We start from the raw sequence: 25132 nt of genomic DNA, 5'->3' as shown, positions 1-25132 counted from the left end.
TCAATCACAAAAGTGCTACATACAGCAGAACTGTAACTTTGCTGTTATAAATTGTAATGTAAATATCCTTTTTCTGTTGGTCTTAGATGACTCTCGTGAAAGGGCCATTTGACCACCCAAAGGAGTTAACTCATAGGTTGAGAACTGCTATGCTAGCTGGTGTTTGGCTCCCAGCACACAGCAGGTGGCCGATGGCTCCTGCAGTTCTAGGGACTCCAATGCTGTTTGCTGTCCTCCGTACACGCTTTCATACATGACACACACATAAATGCACACACAAGTTAAAGACAAACTTTTGAAAAAAAGAGTCGGGGGAACAGAGGGAAATGCCATCTTTTCTTTCCCCTGCCCCTTTTAAAAGAAAGGCTGAAATCACATAAATGCTATGAAGTCCACTCATTTCCAAAATGGAAAACATGTATTTCAAAACGGGCCATGCTACACACCAAAGGTAAAACAAATACTTTTATTGCACATTTATAAAATCTGCATAGTTGTGTTCTTCCCTCCCATGATTCCTCGTTAATCCTTAAAATTTTGTTAAAACATGAATTCCCAATTAAAAGTTCTTTAAAAAGCAGCTTCTCTACATATACACAGATAGATGGTCTCTCTCTATATAAATTCACATCCCTTATTTCTAAAAAAAAAAAAAGGAAAGAGAGAATCAAAATTCTATCAGGCCAGGTAGCCTTAGACACCTGCATGTGACAATCTCCACAATGTTGCTTAATTAGCTATTAAATGTCCCTTGTGCAGCTTTACACCAGCACTGGGGTGAGAGCCCAGGATGCTTGCTTCTCTTTCACTCAAGACTGAGTGTGAGGTTTTCTGGTTTATCTGAAATATAAACAGACCGAAAATGGAGGCAGCTTTCCTGTGGCTTCATGGTGGGCGAAGCCTTACGCTCTACCCTTGTGTGGAGGGAAAGGCTCAGCAGCACCCTTTGTGTTACTGTCAAGAGCCAGGCAAGGCCCCTGTTGCCAATCTCTGGTAGCTAAGGACTTAGAAACGTCACCTGAACTTGACAAAAGAACCAGAAACTGTTCCTCCGGCTCAGTTCTGATGAGACAGGCGCCCGAAGGGTAATTATTATGGGAGATTTAAAAAGGCAATTCAGGTCTTCTGGGATAATTCAAAACCTTAATGCACCGGGCTCCTGCCTTCTTCAGTGAGAGAGCTCTCATGATTCTGTACCTAAATGCGCAACTTTATCCTTAATCCCTTAAACACATATCAGAGAGGGCAGAGGGTCTAAATCTTGCTCAGACACCCAATCTCTCTCTCCAGGGGAGTCTGCAACAACAGACTGCCGTGTAACTGGCAGGTGACTGGAGACCAAAATGAGTCTTGACCGTCCATGTGCAGTTTACTTCACTGTTACTGTTGAAACTCCTTGAATGGACTCCATGACAGCTGCAAACCGGCTGCAAAGATCATAGGGAGAATTCGGTCGAATAGTTGGAGGCTCCTTTAGGACGATGATTTCTGCGGAAGGATCTAGAAGCCTGGGTAGGAACTCCCCTAAACACAGCTGCAGATTTTCTGTAGAGGGAAAATAAATGTCATACAGACAGCTCAACAGATCTGAGCAGAAAGTAAGACGGCTATAGCTATTCAGCCTTCAGTAGCCAACTTTCAACTCAACAGCTCGCATCCTGCTGCAGCCAAGGAAGATGCCTTTGGGACTTGCCCCTCCCACTCTAGGTGAGAAGCCCACATAGGGCTGCATAACTGAGTCCAGGTTCATGTCTGTGTATGCTGGGGAGTTGCCCTGACAGCAGTAAAGGGGATTGAGCCTGCTCAAAAGCAAACATAGCCATGACTCCATTGCAGTCCTGGTTCAAATCAGACAATATACAAAAAGTCATGTCAAACAGTGCCAAGTTTTCCTGTCTTACAGAAAGGTTATTAACGTAACCACAGAAAAGACTGCTGTTTGCACTGCTGATTTTTATGTTTCGTTAAAAAAAGAAAAGGCTAATATTAAGTGAATGTTGGACTGGGATTAGCTCAGAATTGCCATCATTTCTGAACTGGCCCTCAGTGCACCTCTAACACTTAAAACTATGTATTTATATGACATGGTGGGCTCCTCATTGACATTCATAGAATTAAAATATCAGGGGTTGGGGATTTAGCTCAGTGGTAGAGCGCTTGCCTAGCAAATGCAAGGCCCTGGGTTCGGTCCCCAGCTCCAAAAAAAAAAAAAAAAAAAAAAAAAAAAAAAACCCATCAACTCCAAAAAACCGTTTTTCAGATGGTCTAAATTCTCAAGTATCAAATATTCATCTAGGATTTAACCTTTTATGAAAAGATAGAGCAACCCCATCTCCTGAGCATGCAAATTTGTCATCATTTATAAACAGAACATTTCTGTTTTTTAAAAAAATCTATAAAGGTTTAATCTGCGCATCTGTTTTGGTATGTGTGTATACCTGGGCTGTATAAAGCTTCTTGGATGAGAACAAGGAGCTGGCTCGGAGGGAGAGTAAAGTGTCTGCTGCACAAGCTGACCAGACTTCACCAGACAGAGCCAGGGAGAAACGGAGAACAGGCCTAAGTGCACAGAGCTGTCCTCTGATGTACATGCATCCTCTATACACCCAACACTAGTGATTCAAGCAACGCTTTTAACTAGCTTGGTGTGGCAGAGTACACCTTTAATCCAAGCACTCAGGAGGCAGAGGTACAAAGGATCTCTTCAATTCTCAGCCAGTCTGGTCTACACAATGAGCTTCGGGCCAGCCAGGAGCCAAGCCTTGTTACCATGGCTATTCTTACCACTATCCTCTTAAATCTTAAGAAATTGGATGTGATGCTCTGTAACACACACACACACACACACACACACACACACACACACACACACACAAATGGTGCTATTGTCTTTCAAATGCTTAAACACACTAATGTGTCCAAAGAGAATAAAGAAAAGCTACGCATCACAAGGTCTAAAGAAAAACAATGAAAGAAAACACAGCAATTGCTTGTTCTAAGATTTATCAGTCAGTTCTGCATACTAAGACAAGTCACTAGACTCTTTACAGAGTGGGAAATGAACAAGAAGGATTCCTACCAGAACATACAAGCAAACTGAATGCACCTACAAAATTCAGGATCTCTTGATATTCCATTTACTCATTCACAGAAGTAATTAGTTAATAATATTCTTATATACTGCAACTTCAAACTTCAAGAAAGTTCAGTTAAAGAGCCATCAGATAATCATACTCTACATAAATAAACTACAAAAGCCCTTAATTTAGTAGAAGGGAAAATAATGGAAAAAACTAACACTCCTGCAGAGCACTAACTGTAGCTAGGGAGTAGGGTGACCTGGGTTTAGTTCTAAGCTGTTGTAGCTCCCATGAGTAGCTGGCTGACCCTGGAGTGGCTTCAGCTGCTGACTGAGGCAAGGAGGCAGAGAGAAGCAGAGCCCGAATTCCCGTGCTGTTTCCACGGAGCAGACCCATGTACCTCACAGAAGATGTAAGGAGGTTTCAATCCCCTAAGAGGCTTTAACAACCAGTGATGCTAAAGGCGCTGTGAGGTTTCAGATACACAAAAGCACAACTACAGGTGAGCAGTGCTAGTAACACACCTGCGATGTCCTTCCCCAGGTAAGAGCACCAGTGGTTCCTCATGACCTCGATGGCATCAAGGTCGTCCTTGGAAATGTCATTATTAATGATCAGGTGGATGCAGGGAATGATCAGCTCATTCATCACATTAATGCCCTCTGTTACAGAATGGTCGTCATTTGTTTCAAAAAGAGAAGCAGCCTTGGCATTCAACTCCTACAGATAAAAGACAGACAAAGAGAGACTGAGAAAAAGAATATCATCACCTTAGTAGGAATCTAAGCCAACAGTCACACCAAAATCACCTAACTAGAAAAAAAGTAAGCACTGACTCCTGCCACAGATATTCTGACATAATTTAGAGGTGGGTGACCTGGGCCCTAGGTATTACAACTTCTGTGATGATTCTAAGCACCCAAACTTGTGGTTCTGGTGGCCTAAGTTACCACCCAAGGTCTTACTTGACATCTGTTTCTACCCAAAGACCTACTGAATGATTCTCCATCTTCACTGGCCACTAGAACCATTCATAGAAGACACTGAAACCCAGGTTACTCCCAGAATGGCCAGTTGTCGCCAATGGCTGAAGGTGTCCCATATAACTGATAACACTAGAGGCAGTGATGGGAAGTTAAACCATCCCTAGTACAGCAGCAGGAAGGAGGGTGTGAGGACACTCAAGGTGATAATCTGTATCTGGTGACTTAGAAGGCAAAAGCAAAGCTTTTAGGGGCTACTTCTCAGCATAGGACAGCCTTACCACACCTATAACTGGCACAGCAACCACAGAATCCCCAGAAAATACCCATGTTGCAAGGATAATACCACAGATGTCTGGGGTAATGAATACACAAAGACATCTTGCAAGCAAGCCATCTCTTGAGAATTTCATGAAAAACTAGCATGTTATAGACTCTTAGGCAGATTGACAGTATTATACTAGACTTTCCCTATGGCTGTTCAATGCAAAAGAGGTAAAGTAACAAGATTAGAAAGAATAATTCTTACATTCGTAACCTGGGCTTTTCTTTTTTTTTTTCTTTTTTTTTTTTCGGAGCTGGGGACCGAACCCAGGGCCTTGCGCTTCCTAGGTAAGCGCTCTACCACTGAGCTAAATCCCCAGCCCCCTTACATTCGTAACCTAACGTAAGACTGGAATATATTTTTAAGATACTCCTAGTCCTGAAAACTGCCCTCTGCTTGCTAGGCAACCCCGGGAAACACCCCATTCTTCCCACATATTTATATGGCTCAGTATGTGGTGGGCTCAAAGGAAACAGCTGACCAGAAGGTGGCTCTGAGCTCAACAAATTCATGCTTAGTGGGGGCAATATGCTAAAAGCTTCAACGCAGGTAGTCGAGAAGGGTATGGCTGCTGGCTCAACCTATCAGGGGTTGGAGAAGAATGATACCCAGAGAGAGCACGAGAGAGGCAGGGAGGGAGGAAGAGAGATTACGTTCTTCTGTAAATGGTACAGACCAGAAGGCATTTTCTGCGGTACAAAGCAATCACAGACTCCTTCACGCCCCTGCGGGGCCCCTTCACCAGCAGGCCAGCATTGCTCTGGTACGCGTACACCAGGTAGGACAAAGCTTCCTGGTACCTTAGAAAGTGGGAGACAATCCATAGATGAGTTCTCTTTGCCAAAACCTAGGGCTTAGCACACTTTTCTGTAATGAGAATCTACTCAGCTACAATAAGATGCACTGGGAAAACGTGAGAGCCAAACCCACAGCCAGGCTCAGCTGTTCTGCACACAGAACAAAACTCAGGAAACACCTTTGGGCCTCAGGTTTTCTCTATCTCTAGAACAAAGGAAAGAGACTGCTTAATCACTACAGCCTATGATAATCAGAATGACTTTCTGGTCAGTAAGAGAGCCTAGCATAACATCTCCTCACGAATAAACAAACCCACTGTAACAGGAAGGACAGGGGGAAGTGTAATGTGCAGAACGAGATGAAGCATGGGCGTGGGTGGGCACAGTGTATGTGACAAAGAAGGGGACTCCTGGCAGTTGACGTCTGAGTATCCCTGGGTAGGTGTTAGTGTTCTGACTATCAATGTTAGTGGGAAAAAAAACAGCCAACATACTTTCCTTTTTGGAAGAGTTCCAGGCCCGTTAGCAGGTACACAGACACCTTTCGGAACAGACTATAGTCTTCATGCCACCTCTGGAAAGGAAGGACCACCATTAGTGACTTGACCTTAGTGAACCGGCGCCTGCTTCACTTCCGTTGCTAGATACTCAGTACAGCCATGTACTCAGAACATGTGGTCAGGTATAAAAACACATCACACTTTCAGGTTAAAAAAATAAAACAAAAACAAAAGCCAAAACACAAACAGGAAAGACTCAAATGGAGGTGCACACCTGCAAACCCAGCACTGGGGAGGTGGATGCAGGAGCATCAACAAGGCCAGAGTCATCCTCACCACACGACGAACCTAGCCCTGCCGAGAATGTAACGCCTGCACCACTGACCTGACCTGCTGTGTTCTATTCCTTCCGCTAAGGAGCAGTAAATCATTTCACTCTGACTCAGTGCTTGAGTTTATAAACTCTCCTAATCCTAACCCAACTCGGCAAAGCCCTTCTGATGTGTATAGATGGCACTGCTGACTCTGACAGGCACAGGCAGCCATGGGGAAGAAGGGCGCACAAGCTAAACAGCACCACTCTGGCGGAGTGTGCTTTCATACACGGAAGAGTTTGGTTTTAAATTTAATCTGTAGCCCCACACATTTTAATGCTTACTAGAAAACAATGCCATTACATGCCCATAGATACACAAACATTGCCCAGGACAAGGAGCAGAAGGGCCCTTAGGAAAGGAGCACAGCGTAGGCTGATCAAGCTCGAAAACGAGGCTTCTGACCCCTTTAATCTGTAGCCCTGGATGTCCTACAACTTCTTATGTAGACCAGGCTGGGCTTGAACCCAGGTACACTGCCTCTGCTCCTGAGTGCTGGGATTAAAGGTGTGGCCCACCACACCCAGCTTTGTATTTTCCCTTCCCCTTTCAGCTACATAGGGAACTTGTCAGTCTGGCAACATAAAACTTCATTTTATCTTAAGTATCACTTGCCTCCAGAAGAAAGGTTCTGGGAGGAATTAAAAACAAACAAAGCCCCACACTTACCTTATACTCTTCCATGTTCATGTCCTCTGGACCAATTTCCATCAGTTTGGCCTGAGCCACCTTCATGATACTGATAGATCTGTGTGGGACAGAGTTCAGAAAGCAATGGCAGGGTACAGGGCAGCACCTCCCAATTGGAAGAAGTTGCCGAGTGAGACCCCATGCAGGAACAGGCTGGCACATTCTCACCTCTCATCATAGCTAAGGTTTCTATCTGCAAACTGTTCCAGAAGGGTTCGTTCTACTACCCTCTTGGGTGCTTCATTTTGGAAAAAGTAGACGAGAACATGCTGAAGGCGAGGATCACTGTGAGAGGTGGGTGTCTCTTTGGCAAGCTGATAGAGCCTGGAGTACTCTTCATGAAATGCCTGTTAACACAGAATTGAGCGGTGGAAAGGGAATATTGTGGACTTGAGCACACACAGAGGGAAACTGACAGAGAAACACCAGAGGGCCTCTCAGTAATTCATGCTAGGCCAAAGAATTCTTGCCCAGAAATTACAGAAGCAACTATGGGCTGTGAACTGTTGGCATACCATAACTCTCTCGAATCTTGACACTAAAGACATGCTATATCTAAAAAGTAAACTTTTCATCCTCATCAAGTTGTTTGTTTTTGTGGAGACAGGGTCTCAATTTGTAGTTCAGGCTACTTAGATCTCACTATGTACACCAGGTTGGCCTCAAACTTACCAAAATGCTAGGATTACAGGTATGTGTCAGCAGGCCAACCTCTCATGAAGTTCTTAAAAATACAAGTACTTAGTTTAAATTGTTTAAAAATCCACCCAAATGTAATCTCATTCAAACATCTTGAATGTCAAATAGCTCAAACAGTATACCAAGTTACAAGTCTCAGAGTTTGTGTCATCTATGAGCATGTAATAACCTCATCACCCCTGCAGAGTAGATGCAATGCACAGGGGCACGGCTCACTGCTGGGCCACTGCCAGGCAAAGATGAGCCATCAGCTCTGTGGGGCGGGTTGCTCATTAGTTGGACAGCAAAGACAGAGTCATGTTTCACTTCAACACAGGACACTGTGTATCTTTGTGCTAGGGTGCACATGTGTGGAGACCAGAGTGCAACCTTGAGTACTGTTCTACTGTTCTTCAGATTCTATCCTATACACATGTGTGTGCGTGTGTGTGTGCATGTGCTGGAGGGGTGTAGAGTTGGGTATGGGGTTGAAACAAGGTTTCACTGTGTAGTCCTGGCTGGCCTGTACCTCACTATGTAGACCAAATGCGTCGTGAGCCTCACTTGAATGTACCTGTCTCTGTCTCCTAAACACTGGTACTGAAGGCATGTGCCACTCTACCTTGCTCATCACACTTTTTTGGGACAAGGTCTCTCACTGACTTCAAACTCACCAAGTAGGCTATATTGGTTGGCCAGCAAGCCTGAGGGATCCTATCTCTGGCTCTGTGATTATAGACATGTACTGTACCATGTTACGTGTATATATGTATGCAGGGTATATGTCTGGTATCCACAGAAGACAGAAGAGGGCCTGAAACCAGAGTGATAGGGAGAGTGACAGCAGTGAGCTGTCCAGTGTTGGGTACTGGGAACCAGACAGTTTTCTGCTAGAGCAGTATATGCTGGGGCATCTTCCCAGTTCTGTGGAAAATTTTATTTTTTAAAATGTAGATTCTGAGATTAAAAAAATGTGTCCTTTTGACTGAGCAATCTCCCAGCACAAGGAATTTTAGTTAACAGTTTCCCGCTGTCTTACAGAAGTATCCCTGGGTTATGGGGATTGAGTACCTTAATAAGCCCTGCTTCAGACCCGTCTCGGTCAAAGGTCTGGCGCGCCTTAGCTATGGCCAGGAGGACCCCTTGCATGGCAGGGCTCAGCATCACCTACCACAGAGGGCACAAACAGAGAAAGGAGAGCGACAGATTCAAAAGGAAACCGTATGAAGTGAGGTGAACAGAGCTGAGGAGAGGCCCAGCACAGCCCCCTTCGCTGGCACAGGCTGCAGGCCAAGTTTCACAGCCCTATTCTAGGTGCATGCAGAGTCTTGGCTATTCTTGTCATGATGCCTATGACAAGCTGTCCCTCTACGTGCACATTAAGTCTAAGTCTAGGAGATAAACAAAGATGTCCGAGTGTCCATTTCCGATGGGACACTGCTGAACATTAAGTTCAACCATATGGTCAGCACTCCACCAGAAGGAAGGTATGAGGGTATATATTAAGTAACTGCAAACTTTCAATAAAAAACATATATACCTAGAGCAAAAAGCAGAAACCCGAGAGACAGGATTAAAGGCTATTTCTGTGCAGTGCAACTGAAGAGGAGACGAACCACAAGGACAGCTGCTTGCTCAACCTCAGAACTAAAAGCAAAACCAACTTGAATCCACATTTATTTTATTCACTAGCAAGTGGAAAAAGTCTACTTGTCAGACAAAATAATGGAGTGCCACCAAAAGCAAACACCTCTTGACTGTAAACGACTTTTGTTCATAATACCACATGGGGCTAATCCTCTCCCCAGGCCACCCAAGCTTTGTGGCAGTCCCTGTTCAACACAAGCTATTGTAGACACACACACACACACACACACATGCACACACGCATGCCAAGTGTGCACAGCAGGAATGGGTCACCCACCAGGGCCCTTTCTTAAAGTGCAACTAAGGTCAGTAGCAGACAGGCCTCCATGGCTATTCCTTGACTCAGTGAGAAAACATTAGCTCAGAACACACACCTTTTGAAATACAACACACAGCTACCCTGCACTCGCCTCTGTACCTCCTCATCATAGCCATCTGCATCAGATCTAACCAGAATCCTTCCCACACTGGGGATCTCCACTTCAGAGACCTCAGAGTTAGGTGGGGCAGCAGCCTCTGTGTCTTTGACCTCTGCAGCCTGTTCTGACTGCTCTGCAAGGTTTGTTTCCTGGGGCTTCTCGGGTTCAGCTTCCTTATGCTGTGGCAGCAGAATGGAGAGATAGAGTAAGAATAATGGGGGGGGGGGGGGGGAACAGGAAGAAATAAAGAGGGCTGATTAAATTCAGCAGAGACACGGAACAGAAACGACAGAAAGCTAGCAGCCGGTGTCAAAAACCAGACCCTCTCAAGGAGGGCCACTCGACCAGTCTCACCTCACTCAAGGCTGCTTCTACCCCGCTCTTCTCATAGGCATGAGCCGTGTTTGCGATGGCCTGGGCAGTCTGCTCCTTTGCAATCACAGCATGTTCAGAAGACAAACATCGAACGCCATGCGAGGACGCTGCTGAAGACTCTAACAACAATCACAGAAGGGTCACATCTGAGGAATACTGTTAGAACACTCTTAAGACCAGCAAGCAGGAGCGACACACATTTCAATATAGTTCCAGCAAACCTCTTCAAAGCCTACGTAAATGCCCCTATAAATTTTGACAAGAAACAGCTACTCTGCCAAGCAGTGGACATGCATACCTTTAATCTTTAATCCCAGCACTTGGGTGGCAGGTGGATCTTTTTGAGTTCAAGGTCAGCCTGGTCTACACAAAGAGACCCTGTCTTGAAACAAAAAAAAAAAACAAACAAAAAACAAAAAACAAAAAACAAAAAAAAAAAAAAAGCACTGATTGCTCTTCCTGGGGTCCTGAGTCCAAATCCCAGCAACCTCATGGTGGCTCACAACCATCCATACTGAGATTTGATGCCCTCTTCTGGTGTGTCTGAACACAGCTATAGTATACTCATATACATAAAATAAATAAATCTTAAAAACAAACAAACAAACAAAAAACCAGAAAACTTTTTTGTGAGGCAGTGGTGGTACACGCCTGTAATCACAGAGCCTGGGAGCCAGAGGTAGGCGGATCTCTGAGTTCGAGGCTAGCCAGCACTGCAGAACTAGTTCAGGACAGCTAGAGCTACACAGAGAAACCCTGTCTCCAACCCATTTAAAGAAGAAAAGAAAGGAAGATCTACCCCATCAAGGACCTTTGAAGGCTTGTTAAAATTACTGTGCACAATTTCTCCTAAGCTCTCATGCCAAAAATGCTTCCTTTCATCAACAATTCATTACAATCACCTATGGAGAAGTCTAACCTTCTTTTCCATCCTGTCATTCTTTCTCCTATATGATCAGGGTACAAGCAAAGTACTATAGAAAGCATAGACAGCCTTTCTCATAGCATTTCTGTTCACCCAAAAGCAACTTCTAAAGGAACACTGATCCTACCAAACTGTGTGGCAGCCACTGTTAACAGAATCTGCTGCTGGGCCAGCAAGACGGCTCCGTGGGCACAGGTGCTTGCTGCTACGCCTGAGGACCAGGGTTAGATCTCTGGGACCCACATGCTAGAAGGGGAGAACTGGCTCCCACAAGTTGTCCTCCGTATCAACCATGTTTTATGAATATGGGATGTGCTCCCACACTCTCCTCTCATCAAAGAAAAATAAAAAATTAAATATAAAAGAAAGCCAATGTGAAGAGAGACATCACCATGTCACTGAGTATCTGGAGTTGGCTGGAGAGTACAAGAACCTGACCAGACCAGCACTGTGTGGGGACACAAACTGGACCATACCTTGTGATGTGGAAAAATCCTGTGAGGAAGAGTTTGGGGAGGACTCCATCTGTGGGATCTTACAGGACTGTTCTTCCTCCCATTCCTCCACCTCTTGCTCAAACCTCCAGTTATCTTCCTGAATGTACTGCCTGAGTTCCACAGACAGGGCTTCCACTTCTGCAGTCTGATCAGATTCACCATGCGCTGCCTCTGAGGGAAAGGTTAAAATGGAGAAAGGTAAACCCAACTGTCAATGAGGAAGGGCAGGCAGCACATCCAGCTTCCCTCTTGTCCCAGACTCGCACACTTGCATGTATACTTGCATACTCACAGAACTTAATCAGAAACGCACAGCCCGAGGCTAACCAGCATAGCACATCAGCAACCCGGGCAGGCAACACCACCAGGCAGGTTCTTGGTGTTTAGCTACTAGGGTTACAGAAACAGCTCTGCAGCTAACAGCACCGGCTCCCCTTGCATAACACCCAGTTCTGGTTCACAGCACCAACATGGTAGCTCATAACCGTCCATACCTCCCAGTTCCAAGAGATCTGACACATCAGGCATGGTATGTGTGCATATGCCGAGCCCCCTATAGCTGTAGTCATTTGTTCCATGCCTGCCAGTCATTGATTCAGACCAAGGTCATGCTGGTCACATACCCTGTTATTATATTCTGTAGGAGGTTTGCTATATCTTAGGACCCATCACATTAAAGGTCAATATGAACTGTGATGTCTAAAGTATCCTGGGTCAAAGCTAACCTGCATTTCCTGCACCTGTGTATGAACCCACTGGGTGGTTTTTCCCTTTGAGCCAGCCCTGAGAAATGTTCGTTGTTATGGTTCAACCCCTGAATTCTGAGCTGCAGCCCTAATCAATAAGTCTTAGGGTGTGCATATAATAAACCACCACTGTCTGACTGAGATCGGTGTTCATGTGGTTTGCGGGACAACGCCTGGACATATACACATATATACAGCCAAATATTCATCAGCATAAAATAAAAATAACCAATTAGAAATTAATATTCGGGGTTGGGGATTTAGCTCAGTGGTAGAGTGCTTGCCTAGCAAGCGCAAGGCCCTGGGTTCGGTCCCCAGCTCTGGAAAAAAAAAAAAAAACAGAAAGAAAGAAATTAATATTCGGGCTGAAGAGATGGCTCAGTGGTTAAGAGCACCTGACTGCTCTTCCAGAGGTCCTGAGTTCAATTCCCAGCAACCACATGGTGGCTCACAACCATCTGTAAAGGGATCTGATGCCCTCTTCTGGTGTGTCTGAAGACAGCTACAGTGTACTTTTATATAATAAATAAATAAATAAAGAAAGAAAGAAAGAAAGAAAGAAAGAAAGAAAGAAAGAAAGAAAGAAAGGAAGAAAGGAAGGAAGGAAGGAAGGAAGGAAGGAAGGAAGGAAGAAATTAATATCCATTGACTGACTGAATGAGCACATGACAGGACAATGACTTAATCATGATCAGGCACCAGAGGCAGTCAGCGTTTCTTTAAAAACCCGAACATCAACAGAGGTGATAGAAGAAAATGGAGAGAGTTCAGTGCTTCAGACTGCTTGCTGCTCTCATGGAAGAACACAAGTTCAATTCCCAGCACCCACGGAAGGTGGCTCACAAGCACCTGTAACACCAGCTCTGGGACATCCTACATCTTCTGCCCTCTGTAGGCACCTGCATGCACATGTGCAAACACACAGAAACACAGGCATATACACAGAAATAAACAAAAAAAAAAAAAGGAGAAAGAAAATTTAAAGTAATAGTCTTATCAATTTAACGACTACATCTAAGAGTGGAAAGAATGTCCCAGCTGGGCATGGCGGCACACAGCTATAACCTCAGTACAGCTCCAGAGGTAAGGCAAGAAGATCAGGAGCCCACAAAGTAGGAAAGGCTAGATGAGCTACTGTCTCCAAAGGAATGACCGTCCAGTTCACTACAGTTGAGCAGGAAATGTCAAGGCACTGATCTGAGCGCACTCGGAGGCAGAGGCTACACGGTGAGACCCTGTCTTTAAAAAAGGAAGGAAGGGGTGGGAAGATAGAAAGATGGTGATGTCTGTAGGATTTACTCTTTTAGGGGTGGTTCGGGGCTGGCAGCAGCTTGACAAGCTCTGGGCAGGTAGTTCTCGTGGCCTGTCCCTTGAGGCTGTGCCCTCAAGCAACCAGTCTCAATGGCGCTTGCAGAGCGGCCACTGCTGATCACCAAGCCACTCACCCCATTGCAGGAAGAGAATATGCAACAAAGCAACAAAACCCCTGTTAGCTCCTCATCATGAGCACGGAGTCTACTAGTTCCTTCTGAGTCAGTGCCTGACCTGTCGCCTGTGCCTGAGCCCGAGGACTGCAAGCATGCATAACCACACCTGCTTTACAAAGTGCTGGGGATTGAACCAGGGTCCCTGCTCACCAGGCAAGCACTCTACAAACAAATCTTAATCTCAGCCCTCTATGTACTTCATAAAAATGAGAAATCTAGGCAGCAACAAGGAACTCCCAACAGCCAAGGGCTAGGACAGCCCTTTATAACTCTCCCAGCCAGCATTTATGACTTTACACCATAGAGGGTGGTTGTTTTCTGATATTTGAGATATTTTCTCTTTCATTCTCTTACAGCTTTTAGTCTTAAGAACATTTTACACAGTGATAAATTGCAGTTTACAAATGTCTTCAAAGTAAGTATGAGACTGTTCCCCTCCCAGGGACTAGATCCCCCAAATGCTTTCCTCTACTCAGTGTGTTTACCTGCACTGCAGTGGGGCAACTTGTCATTGATATACATCAAGCAGTATGCGCTGACATTTCTCAGGCCCCCGTAAGAATCTCTTTCAAGTTCTTCCCAGGAAGACTCAGTGACAGAGATGTCGTTGTATTTGAGCCAGATCTGCCGGGGCTGGTTATAGATGTACGCCCAGTAGTGCCCTGCACTGGCTTGTCCTTCATGAACAAGAACTGCATGTAAGCGATAAGGCACCTGCAAATCAAAAGGAGAGCTCTCAGACCGGGCATGGAAATCGGATGGTATCTGTGTCACACAATTCTGAACATTCCCACTAGCAAGTAAAAGGGAACACCCATACAAACACAATCATTTTATTTACCAGCTCAGGACAGACCAAATAAAGACACAATCTTGGAAGCTACCAAGGTCCCATCCTAGGGCCCTTAGAATGAGAAATAAGCCAAGCCTTGCTGGAGCCTCTTTCAACCCTAAGTTCTGCTCAGCACCTTCACTCAGGGGCAGATCTCTTTGGATCAACACAAGAAAGAAGAGGGAAAGTCAAGAGTCACATGACCTGTTCCTATTCCAACCACAAGCATGCTCACTGTCCTTCTGGGAGCAGAGCTGTGTTCTGGAGATGACTGGGTCATGGGCACTCATAGAGTTACCTCTGCACAGCCATGTCCACGGTTATATTGAATAAAAATGAGTGTGGACACAAAGATTTCTGTTCTGACTGGCTTCCTTCTGGAATCTCCAGTTACTAGAGAAATAAAGCCCCAAACGGAATGGTCCGAGGGACCTTAGAAATGGATGACTGATCTCCAATCAGTTTTCCCTCTGTACTGCTTCAATTACCACTTGGAAATGGCAAAATATTGATCAGACTGCTGCCCCCAAAACTGTGTTATTTATTGGGTACTTTCTCTGCCCCTCTGAGCTAGCAAACTTTCACCCCAGCACCTGGCTCCTGACTCTTTACTGGCAAAGTAGAATAATTAAGATTTTGTTAATACCACCACTTGGAGAAAAACTTTTTATTAATATTTAACAGCACATTTGTTTTAAATCTGTCTTTTGTAAAAGCATGATAAGCATGTGCATGTGGGTACGTATGTGAGAGCTCAGGTACCCATAGAGGGTGGGACATATCAGATCTCCCTGAAGTAATAGGTATTTCTGGGAACTGAACTTGAATCCTCTGAAAAAACAGCATACACTTTTTTTTTTCCCCCGGAGCTGGGGACTGAACCCAGGGCCTTGCGCTTGCTAGGCAAGTGCTCTACCGCTGAGCTAAATCCCCAACCCCCAGCATACACTCTTAACTGCTGAGCCATCTCTCCAGCTCCTAACAGTAAATATATCTCTATTAGATGAAAAATACCACGTGGCAGAATTAAAAAAAGATACTCGGAATTCTTCAACTGGATGTAAGGGAATTTATGTCTATCTTAGCGAGAAATCCATGCCGCCTTTGTGGTATTCTGCCCTGTCATTAGCACCAGTCCACTTCCCTTCACCTTTAATTCACCTGACGAAGAAGAGGATCACAGTACATCTGCTCAATAGCCTGGGTGGTGCTCGAGATACAATTCTTTAAGTCTGTTAAGAAGAAAGACCTCGTTAGGTTGGAGTGTCTGTGATGGGCCCTGCCAACAGTGCTGTTTGTCCCCACACTGCAATGACTTGTACTTCCCAGCAAGCACAAAGCAGCACGTGGTACTGGAGTAGCAGTGCTTCAGGTTATAAAGGCTGTTAACTCAATATAATTACATTGAAGCCATAAAAAACTATTCTAATAAATCTGCACTGAAATTTCTTAAAGCAATTGTCTCAATTTAGGAAAAAACCTTCCATGAGCTGAAGCAAGAGCGTAATGGGGAAGTGCAAGGCCCTGGGTTCAGTCCTCAGCTCTGGGGGGGGAAAAAAAAAAGAAAAGAGCGCAATGGGAGGAAAAGCTAGCTAGCTTGGCAGAGCACAAGCTTATCTTGTCTAAGGGCCCAGGACAGGAGGGAGGCCAAGCAAGAATGGAGTATGGGTAAGCTAGTGTTTAGAAAGCATTTTGTAAAGATGCTAAAAAACCTGTGAGCACTGTTCCCACACTGGGAAAGCTGAGGCAGGAGGATCATGAGTTTGAGACTAGCCTGTGCTATAAAAGGAGATCTTATGTTTAAAACTAGCAAGAGAGATATTAAACCAAATTTTCTTCTAACAAGGCCTAGTTATGACACAAGTACCGTTACTACCCTTTTACTATCAATTACAATCTTTACATTTAAACAAATTTAAATGTGCAGCAGCACGGAAGTACATGGACCATGTGAACTCAGGTCAGTTCTGAGACCCTGCCTCAAAGACACTGGACAAGAGCAGGAGAGAAGGGCGAGGAGGAACATACACTGCTTCATCTCAGCGAAGGGCCCCATGATTGCAACTATACAATTGGTAGATGTTCTGAGGAGGAATAATTCCACAGGACCAAGCCCACAAGGCAAAGTAACCGCAGAAGTCACAGCCACCAGGCGCTGCGCAGCAATGAGGGAACAAATACCCAGAGTGCCTGGCTTCCACTAGCCAGGGAAAACAGGGAGTAAGTAGCCAACAAGTTCAGGGCACCAACCTTGTATATCCTGTTCAATTTCACTCCGCCACCTCTGAAGACAGGTCTTAACGAAATTCATTTCCTCATCTGTGACTGTCCGAGGAGCTGGTGGGGGTGCAGGCATTTCCAGGGAAGAGTGAGGAGAAGTAAATGGCCCATTCATTACCTCAGAGTTGGGTAGAGCATCTTCCGGAGAGGAAAAGGAACCCTCAGCATTCTGAGAGCAGCTTTTGGGACTTGAACTAGAGAGACAAGAGATGGCACTTATTTTGTATTATCTAACAACATGCAAGTTGGGGTGGGCATGGTGGCACAAACCCGTAATCTCATCCCCTGGGAGGCTAACACAGGACCGTTTTAACTTTGAGATTATCCTGGTAATAGCTAAGAGCCTATCTCAAAAAAAGAAAATAAAGTTCAATCTGACCCAAACTAATACACTTCAGAAAACCAGCTGCTTTTTGAAAAGCTACAGTTAAGATATGACCCCTAACAACAGTGAGACTGAGCCAAAAGACCTAAATTGTCAGGCCAACATAAGCTACACAGAGAGGCTTCATCTACAATCTACATATATAATAAAAGCAAGCTTTTTCGGAATAATCATTTCATTTAATACAGCCTGGTTATGAAGCTGACATTAGTACTATCCCCATCTGATGAACTAACTTGGCATTTAGCAGAACTTTGCTGGCACGGTGGTTCATGTCTGTCACCCTGGCACCCAAGAAATGAAGTGGAAGCTGGAAAACCTCAAACTCAGTGGTTCTGAACCTTCCTAGTGCTATGACCTTTAACGCAGTTGCTCATGCTGCAGGGATCACCAACCATAAAATTATTCTTGTTGCTACTTCATAACTGTAATTTTGCTACTCAAATATCATAATGTAAATATCTGTGTTCTCTGATGGCCTTAGGTCATCCCATGAAAGAGTTGTTTGACCCCCTAAAATAGGGGTTGTGACCCACAGGTTGAGAACTGCTTCTCAAACCCAGGGTTCTAAGGGCTTTGAAGTAAGATGCTGTCTCAAAACAACAGGAAAAAAGCAAAGCAAAACAAAAACAAAAACCAGGGTTGGGGATTTAGCTCAGTGGTAGAGCGCTTGCCTTGCAAGAGCAAGGCCCTGGGTTCGGTCCCCAGCTCCGAAAAAAAGAAAAAAAAAAAAAGAAAAAAGAAAAAAAAAGAAAAACCATATGTCGCTCAGATGGCCTAACACTTGCTTAGCCAGCACAAGATGTTGGGCTTGATTCCCTATACCACATAAGACAGGCATGGTAAGCCAGAGGAAAGGAGGAATAATGCAGATTTATGTATGAACATCACCAAAAAAGGCTGCCTGCTGTGGTGCTGGGAAGTGAACTACCGTCCCCTGCAAAAGCACCACGGACACTTAATAGCGGAGCCATCTCTCTAGCCTCTGGGCACTTTGTTTTGTTTTTAAGACTAGGTTTCTCTGTGAAACTCTGACTATCCTGGAACTCGTCCTGTAGGCCTCAACTCAGATTCAGCCTGCCTCTACCTCCCAACTGGTGAGATTAAGGTATACACCACAGTCCATCTAACTACTAGGTTTTTTTTTTTCCCCTGGAGCTGGGGACCGAACCCAGGGCCTTGCGCTTCCTAGGCAAGCGCTCTACCACTGAGCTAAATCCCCAACCCCAACTACTAGGTTTTTAACATAAGCATTTTTCTCTGTGAGGGACAAATGTGCCCTAGTAATTCTATTAGTCAAAGACTCACATATCGTGGAGCATGACCCAGGCTGAACCTGCTGGCACTGGCAAGCTATAGACTGCTGGCTAAACAGGAAGAGTCAGAGGACTCCTCCACGTGGCCTCCTCTAGACTTCTCCTCAGAATCCTAGCCAGCTCCTCCTTGTATAACTCTGCTTTTTCCCTCGCTGTTAAGCTAGCCATGCTTGCTTCGTGGCAGATGAAGAACAGGATGAGATGCCTGGAAGACACCTGATCTCTGAGAAAACGCTTTCGAGGCAGTTTCAAAGCAGTCCTGAAGTCTGAACCAGACAGCAGACAGTGAGAAGCCTCTGGAACAAGTGCACTACAAGGACTTAGGACTGTGCCAGGAGCGGAGGTGACAAAACCCCTCCAGAAGGCAGAGCTCCCTCTTTGAGCTATCTGGGGAGTCCTCAGCAGAGGGAGGGTGGGAAATGATTCAGATAAGAACGGGAAAACCATACAAACCATTTAAGGAATCTGCTGCATTACCTTTCCTTGGCTGTGAGGTCAGAAATCGGGCAGTGCACAGAAGGAAGTGGTAACGTCATATGCTCAACACTTCCAGACAGACAGCTTTCAGAGGCAGGTTTTGTACTGGCAAATTCAATAACGTATTTCAACATGTCGGGGAGTGGGAAGCGAGATGGACCGGAGCCGTACTTCACATACCTAAGAGGCAAAGACACTGGAAGACTACTGCCCAATCTGATGTGCACTGTACTAACTGCTGACAGAGACTCACCATGCAGAGCTGCCAACACCGAGCTACAATCCTAGCAGCTCAGGAGGCTGAAGTAAAAGGATCACAGGAAGTTTGACCTGCCTGGGGTACAAAGTAAGTTTGGGGCAAGCTAGTGATAGCCTATCTCGATATAACAACAGAATCCCACATTATTCCTAAAGGCATATACTATTTAATTGGTTACTCAATCTACAGGGTTGGAAATAAAATCAGGCTTTAACAATGAAGCCCACCAGCAGCCTGATACCTCGCAGAGAGTGGGAGAGTTTCAGACTACGCCAGCACTGCTCTCTGTCATGCCAGTCAGGCTCTGCTCATAAACTTAAGTTCCTTCTTAAAGGACAATGTTCTAAACTAACTGAAAAAACATTCTGGTCATTAGTTCTCATGGCATTTTCTCTGTCCTTTCTACACCAACTGCCTCATAACCAAGAGTGAGAGAAATCCAGAAATAAAAATTAGGCCTTAATAAAAGCAAGGTGGTGATAACCCATGCCTTTGATCCCAGCTCTTGGAAGGCAGAGGAACTCTGATTTCTTTGAGTTCAAAGCCAGCCCAGTCAATAGAGCAAGATCCAGAGTAGCCAAAGCTATCTCCAAAGCCAAAACCCAACCAACCAACCAAGCAACCAACAATAAGGCACCCCCCCCCCAAAAAAAACCAGAAAGAAAAGAAATTAGACATTAGAGCCAAAGAAAATCAGCAATCTTCCTTTTACAGGGTCTTATTCTATTTTTAAAATTATTTATTTCATGTATGAGTACACTGTCACTGTCTTCAGAACACACAAAAAGAGGGCATCGGATCCCATTACAGATGGTTGTGAGCCATCATGTGGTTGCTGGGAATTGAACTCAGGACTTCTGGGAGAGCAGTCTCTTAACCACTGAGCCATCTCTCCAGCCCCTATATACTCTATTATTCATGAATGTGATCAATTGCATTGGCTAGCCAGTCATAAATTATTCAAGATTTCTTCAGTAAAGTAATATTCTTAAATATGTGACAAATAATAAGAGTACTTTTAAGGTTATTTAAGATGGTTTTATTTCTTGCGTATGCATATTTTGCCTGTAAGTCTATCTGCACCACATGCATGCCTGGTGCCCTAGGTGGTCATAAAAAGGAATAGGATCCATAATAACTAGAGGAACTGACCCTGGATCCTCTGCAAGCGCTAACTACTGAGCCATCTCTCCAGCTGTTCAGCTGTTCACCTTTACTTGCACACGTACATGCAAACATTCATGTCAGGTGCTCAGAGTCCAGAAGTGGGCACTGGATTCCCTGAAGCTTGATTATAGGTGGTTGTAGCCGTATGACATGAGTGTCAGGAACTGAACTCTGTCTTTTGCAAGCACAGTGTACACTTTTCACCCCTGAGCCATCTCCAGTCTCTAAACAAACTATTTTAATGACACATAATATCTGTCACTACTAGCACATTACATTAAACTCAGTCTGGAGACTCAGGCAGGACAGGCAGCCAGGGTCATCTCAGATACATGTTGTCTGAGGACTCCCTAGATAGAGACGCCACCTCAACAATGACAATAGTTACGGTGGCTAATTAAGAGAGCAGCACATGGTTGCAAACACCTATAATTTCAACACTGAGACGCAGAGGCAGGCAGATCATTATAACTTTAAGACCAGCCTGGTCCACAAAGCAAGTTCAAGCCAACAAGGCTTACACAGTGAGATCTTTTCTCAAAAAACCCAAACCAACAAACAAAAGAAGAAGATGAAAATATGAGTAGAAAATGAAGGGCACTTTAACTCAGCATCAAACTCGTGACGCAGGGTGGAGAGTAAAGGTGGCCATAGCCAAGGCTTGCCCATCGCCTATGTCCCTCAGGGTCACTAACAGAGAACTGGCAAGTGCCTGCCAGGGTGAAGAACCTGAGCCAGGTGTTCAGATCCTGGCATGCACGTGGCCATACCTGCTCACTACGAGTTCATCGACCTCAATGCACACTTCACAGAGGGCAGAGCTTGGCATAGGAATGGCTGCCAGCCTCCACCTCCTCCCAGGCTTAGTCCGTCTTAACAGAATATCTTTTTAAAAAAAGATTTATTTATTTTATATACGTGGATACACTGTCACTGTCTTCAGGACACCAGACAAGGGCACCGGATCCCATTACAGATGGTTGTGAGCCACCATGTGGTTGCTGGGATTTGAACTCAGGACCTCTGGAAGAGCAGACAGTGCTCTTAACCACTGAGCCATCTCTCCAGCCCTTAGAATACTGAACATAAAATCCCACAGGAGTTTTCCTCCTCTAAGAAACTTGTGTGCATTTATAACAATCACTTCTGAGTCCCAGCTCTTAGAGCATTTGCCTACCATGTACAAGGTGTTCAAGCCTCAGCACAGGATAAAAACAAAACCAGCAATGGTAGTTTTGAAACTGTCTTGTCTACCATGCACAGAAGAGGTCTCCCTTTCCACATCTGACACAGTTACTTAGAGAAGAAGAAACAGTAAGTATTTTGTTTGTTTTCTTAGACAAGGTCATGGAGAATCAAGGTTGGCCTGGCCCTCTCCATCCTCCTGTCTCTCTCTACTTCCTAAAACCTGAGGTCATAGGTATGCCAATATACCCCACCTTTTTGTTTTTCTGAGGCAGAGTTTAAGTTGTACTCAAACTATCCTGACCTGAACTACGTAGACCAGACCAACCTTAAAAATCACTCAAGGGTTGGGGATTTAGCTCAGTGGTAGAGCGCTTGCCTAGCAAGCACAAGGCCCTGGGTTTGGTCCCCAGCTCCGAAAAAAAAAAAAAAAATTACTCAATTCTCTTGCCTTGGCTTACCAAATACTGAGATTACTACTGGTCATGATGCCTGCTACTTTTAGTAAAGCAATGTATGTAAGAAAATTTAGTAAATTTAGTAAATTACTAAATTTAGTAATTTAGTAAATTTAGTAAAGCTACTTCAAGTAAAGCAATGTATGTAAGAAAATTTAAATATAAAGTGGTATTTAAAAAAAAAAATCATGAAAGTTGCCTACCCCACCTCTGTTCTGTAGCTCACAGCATGTTTATAAGTTCTTGGATATTTTCCCTGGAGTATATCACATACATGCATAATACAATGTTTGTATAGGGTAAAAAAAAAATCCACTCATTTACTTTTATGTGTCTGAGTATTCTGCCTGCATATTTGTGTATGTATCACGTGTGGGCAGGAACCTACAGAAGTCAGAGGGCATCAGATTCTTTCAAAGTGGAGCCATAGGTAGTTCTGAGCTGTCACATGGATGCTAGGAAACAAGGCAGGTGTTTTGCAAGAGCAGTAAATAGTAAATGCTCTTTGATGAGAATTAGGCCAGCTTCTCTAGTCTTTAAATCCTATCTAGGAAGTTAAATTTTGGCCAGTAGTGTGGCTTAATGGAAAAAGGTGTTTGATGCCAAGCCTGATGCTCTGAGTTTGGTTTCTAGGACTCACAGGGCTGAAGGAGAATCAACTTTAGAAAGCTCCACATATTCACACATGTACGCATAAAATAAGTAAAATAAGTAAGTAAATAAAAAGCAAAAAAAAAAATAATAATAATAAATTAATTAAATTAAAACCAGTTGGTTTTAAAGCCAGAGTGGGGGCTTAGTATTTAGAACATACTCCTCATATAGAAGTCTCTAGTTCTACTCCTGGCAGTGTGGATAGGCTCAGTCCAGGGTATCAGACCTTCTCTTCTGGCCTCCAGAGGTACCAGTACTGCCAGATGCACATAATCACACATAGATGCAACATACACATAAAATAAATAAAAATAAATCTTTTACAAAGCAATAGTAGTATTACACTAAGGAAGATACTTCCAAAGTCTCAGTGATTCTTGGTTTAAGTTCCCTAAAAATAACTAGGCCAGTGACATGGCACAGCAGATACAGGCACTTGTCATTAAGCCTGCTGACCTAAGTGTGATCCCCAGAATCCACATAAAGATAGAAAGAGAAAATGGATTCTGTGGGTTGTCACATGACCATCATAGAAATGCAGCAACACAAATCATTCAATCAAAATCAATCTCTCTCTCTCTCTCTCTCTCTCTCTCTCTCTCTCTCTCTCTCTCTCTCTCTCAACACCTATACACAGCAAATGATGTTGAATGTCAATCTTGGATCTGGGTAGAACTTGTGTCCCTTGGAGAAATTAAGGACCTAGCAGTGGGCTGGTAAGGTAGGAGAGAGAATGTTACTAGATGAAGCAGTTTAGAGCACCCGCAGAGGATCCCGGTTCAATTCTCAGGACCCACATGGCAGTTTCCCAACTGACTGTAACTCATTACAGAAGCTCTGACACTCACAGAGACACACATACATACAGGCAGAAAGAACACTTCCAAAAATGCACAGGAAATTTAAAAAAAAAAAAAAAGTAGATGAAGAGGAAGAGAGGAAGCCACCAACAGTATACAAATTTCCTTTGTAAATGTTAAACCAATGGATCTATCTAGACTACAAAAACCTTGCCGAAGGAGATCTGGGTGATTCTGTTTTAAAATAAAGAAAGCACAGAGTCTACCAGAAGAACTCAGTACACACCAGGCGCTTGAGCTCTATACTCAGGCAGCATCACTGCATCTCAACACTTCACAAGCTCATTTTCCCCAAGTGAAACAGCCAGGCTTGGAGGCCATTAACTGCAGTCCCAACCCCTGGGGAAGTGGAGCCAGGAGAATCAGAAGTTTACAGTCTGTCTGGAGAGATGGCTCAGTGGTTAAGACACTGACTGCTCTTCCAGAGGTCCTGAGTTCAATTTCCAGCAACCACATAGTGGCTCACAACCATCTGTAATGGAATCTGATGCCCTCAGACATCATGTGTCTGAAGACAGCTACAGTACTGTCATATACATAAAATAAATTTTTAAAAAAAGTTCAAGGTCATTCTCTTTGAGTTTGGGCTACAGAAAACTGTCTCAAAAACAAAAGAGAGTAGGAGGGCAGGGAAGAGACTACCAGACAGTCACAGTATACCTGGGTCCCTCAATTCCTCAGGACCACTCACCCACACACAGTAGCTGGCCTTGAAGACTCCTTTACACTTATAATGGGGGTACTGGTTATTCTATATACACCAGTTATTAGCTATGCTCTGATTTAAACACAATCTCTGATCTTAAAACTTGCTTTATGCCTCCACTCTCCGTGGAAGATGACTTTGAGAAACTAATATGGGAAATTTCAGGGGGCAAATTAGAAGCTGAGATTGACTTGGATCCTGGGAAAGATGACCTTCTGCTTGAGCTCTCAGAGATGATTGGCAGCTAAAGGGGGACAGTGAGGACACTTAAAAAAAAAAAAAACCTTCACCCAAAACTGGACTTACTTTTATCTATTTACCTGAGGTGATAATTTCCTTAAGTCTCAAATTTTACCTAAATCAAAAGTATACCTCTGAAGTACCTGTGTGTGTCCTCCCTGGGGTCGGATCTTTTACATCCCTTGATAACTGTTTTGTCCATTCAATGCCATTGTTCAGCATCCTTGAGAAGAAAGTTCTGTAATGCCCTTCTCTCCACATGGGACTGAGCTCCAAATGAAACGGTGCACGAGAACTCAGTGGTCCTTGAGGTGTTTGTCAGTGTGGGCTAACTTCCCCTGCTGTATTTATTTATGTATTGTCTTAATTTTATCAGAGTTTAAAATGAAGATGGCTGCTAACCATTGTGGACCAAATGTCATGCTACCACTAAACAAAAGACCCACTCAAAAAAAAAAAAAAAAAAAAAAAAAAAAAAACTTGCTTTATGCTTCAAAACATAAAAATACCCAGAGACTCACCTTTCTAATTTCTGCTGCAGAACTTGTATTTCCTCCTTCAACTTTCGAATGCTCTCTCTCTTACTTCGGATAAGCTCTTTGCTTTTGTACATGTACCTAAGCAAATGATAACCACGCACAGAAGCTGTACCAGCAGATATCAATAACAAAACCTCAGTGTAGCCCTCCTCACACAGGCAGTTACTGATTAACCAAGACTAAATGTTATTTTATTTCTGTGGTTCTGGGCTTGAGAAGGAATCTCAAAGCTCAGAGTGGTCTCCAACTCC

General features: G+C 44.2%; 1 protein-coding gene across 15 annotated transcripts in view; it reads right to left on the bottom strand.

The window, feature by feature from the left end:
• Positions 1-452: 452 nt before the first annotated feature.
• Usp28 (ubiquitin specific peptidase 28) overlaps positions 453-25132 on the bottom strand; it is a 60400-nt gene continuing 35720 nt past the window's right edge. For 3 of the 15 annotated variants that reach the window (NM_001436504.1, NM_001436509.1, XM_087561906.1), the window contains 15 exons: positions 24864-24959; positions 18814-18993; positions 16606-16829; positions 15517-15587; positions 14009-14237; positions 11270-11461; positions 9848-9987; positions 9493-9672; positions 8499-8594; positions 6918-7096; positions 6729-6807; positions 5680-5759; positions 5065-5188; positions 3605-3800; positions 453-1545 (listed from right to left, as the gene is read on the bottom strand). In NM_001436504.1, coding sequence (NP_001423433.1) covers positions 1370-1545; positions 3605-3800; positions 5065-5188; positions 5680-5759; positions 6729-6807; positions 6918-7096; positions 8499-8594; positions 9493-9672; positions 9848-9987; positions 11270-11461; positions 14009-14237; positions 15517-15587; positions 16606-16829; positions 18814-18993; positions 24864-24959 — 2242 coding nt within the window. In that variant the 3' untranslated portion in view covers positions 453-1369. The remainder of the gene's footprint in view (positions 1546-3604; positions 3801-5064; positions 5189-5679; positions 5760-6728; positions 6808-6917; positions 7097-8498; positions 8595-9492; positions 9673-9847; positions 9988-11269; positions 11462-14008; positions 14238-15516; positions 15588-16605; positions 16830-18813; positions 18994-24863; positions 24960-25132) is intronic. The other 12 variants (NM_001436506.1, NM_001108144.2, XM_087561900.1 and 9 more) reach the window with 7 other exon arrangements.

Source organism: Rattus norvegicus, chromosome 8, assembly GCF_021556685.1.
Source record: "Rattus norvegicus strain SHRSP/BbbUtx chromosome 8, alternate assembly SHRSP_T2T, whole genome shotgun sequence".
In the NCBI taxonomy this organism is placed as follows: Eukaryota; Metazoa; Chordata; class Mammalia; order Rodentia; family Muridae; genus Rattus; species Rattus norvegicus.
Note: the sequence above shows the minus strand (reverse complement) of the source record. Positions and strands in the feature narration are given on the sequence as shown.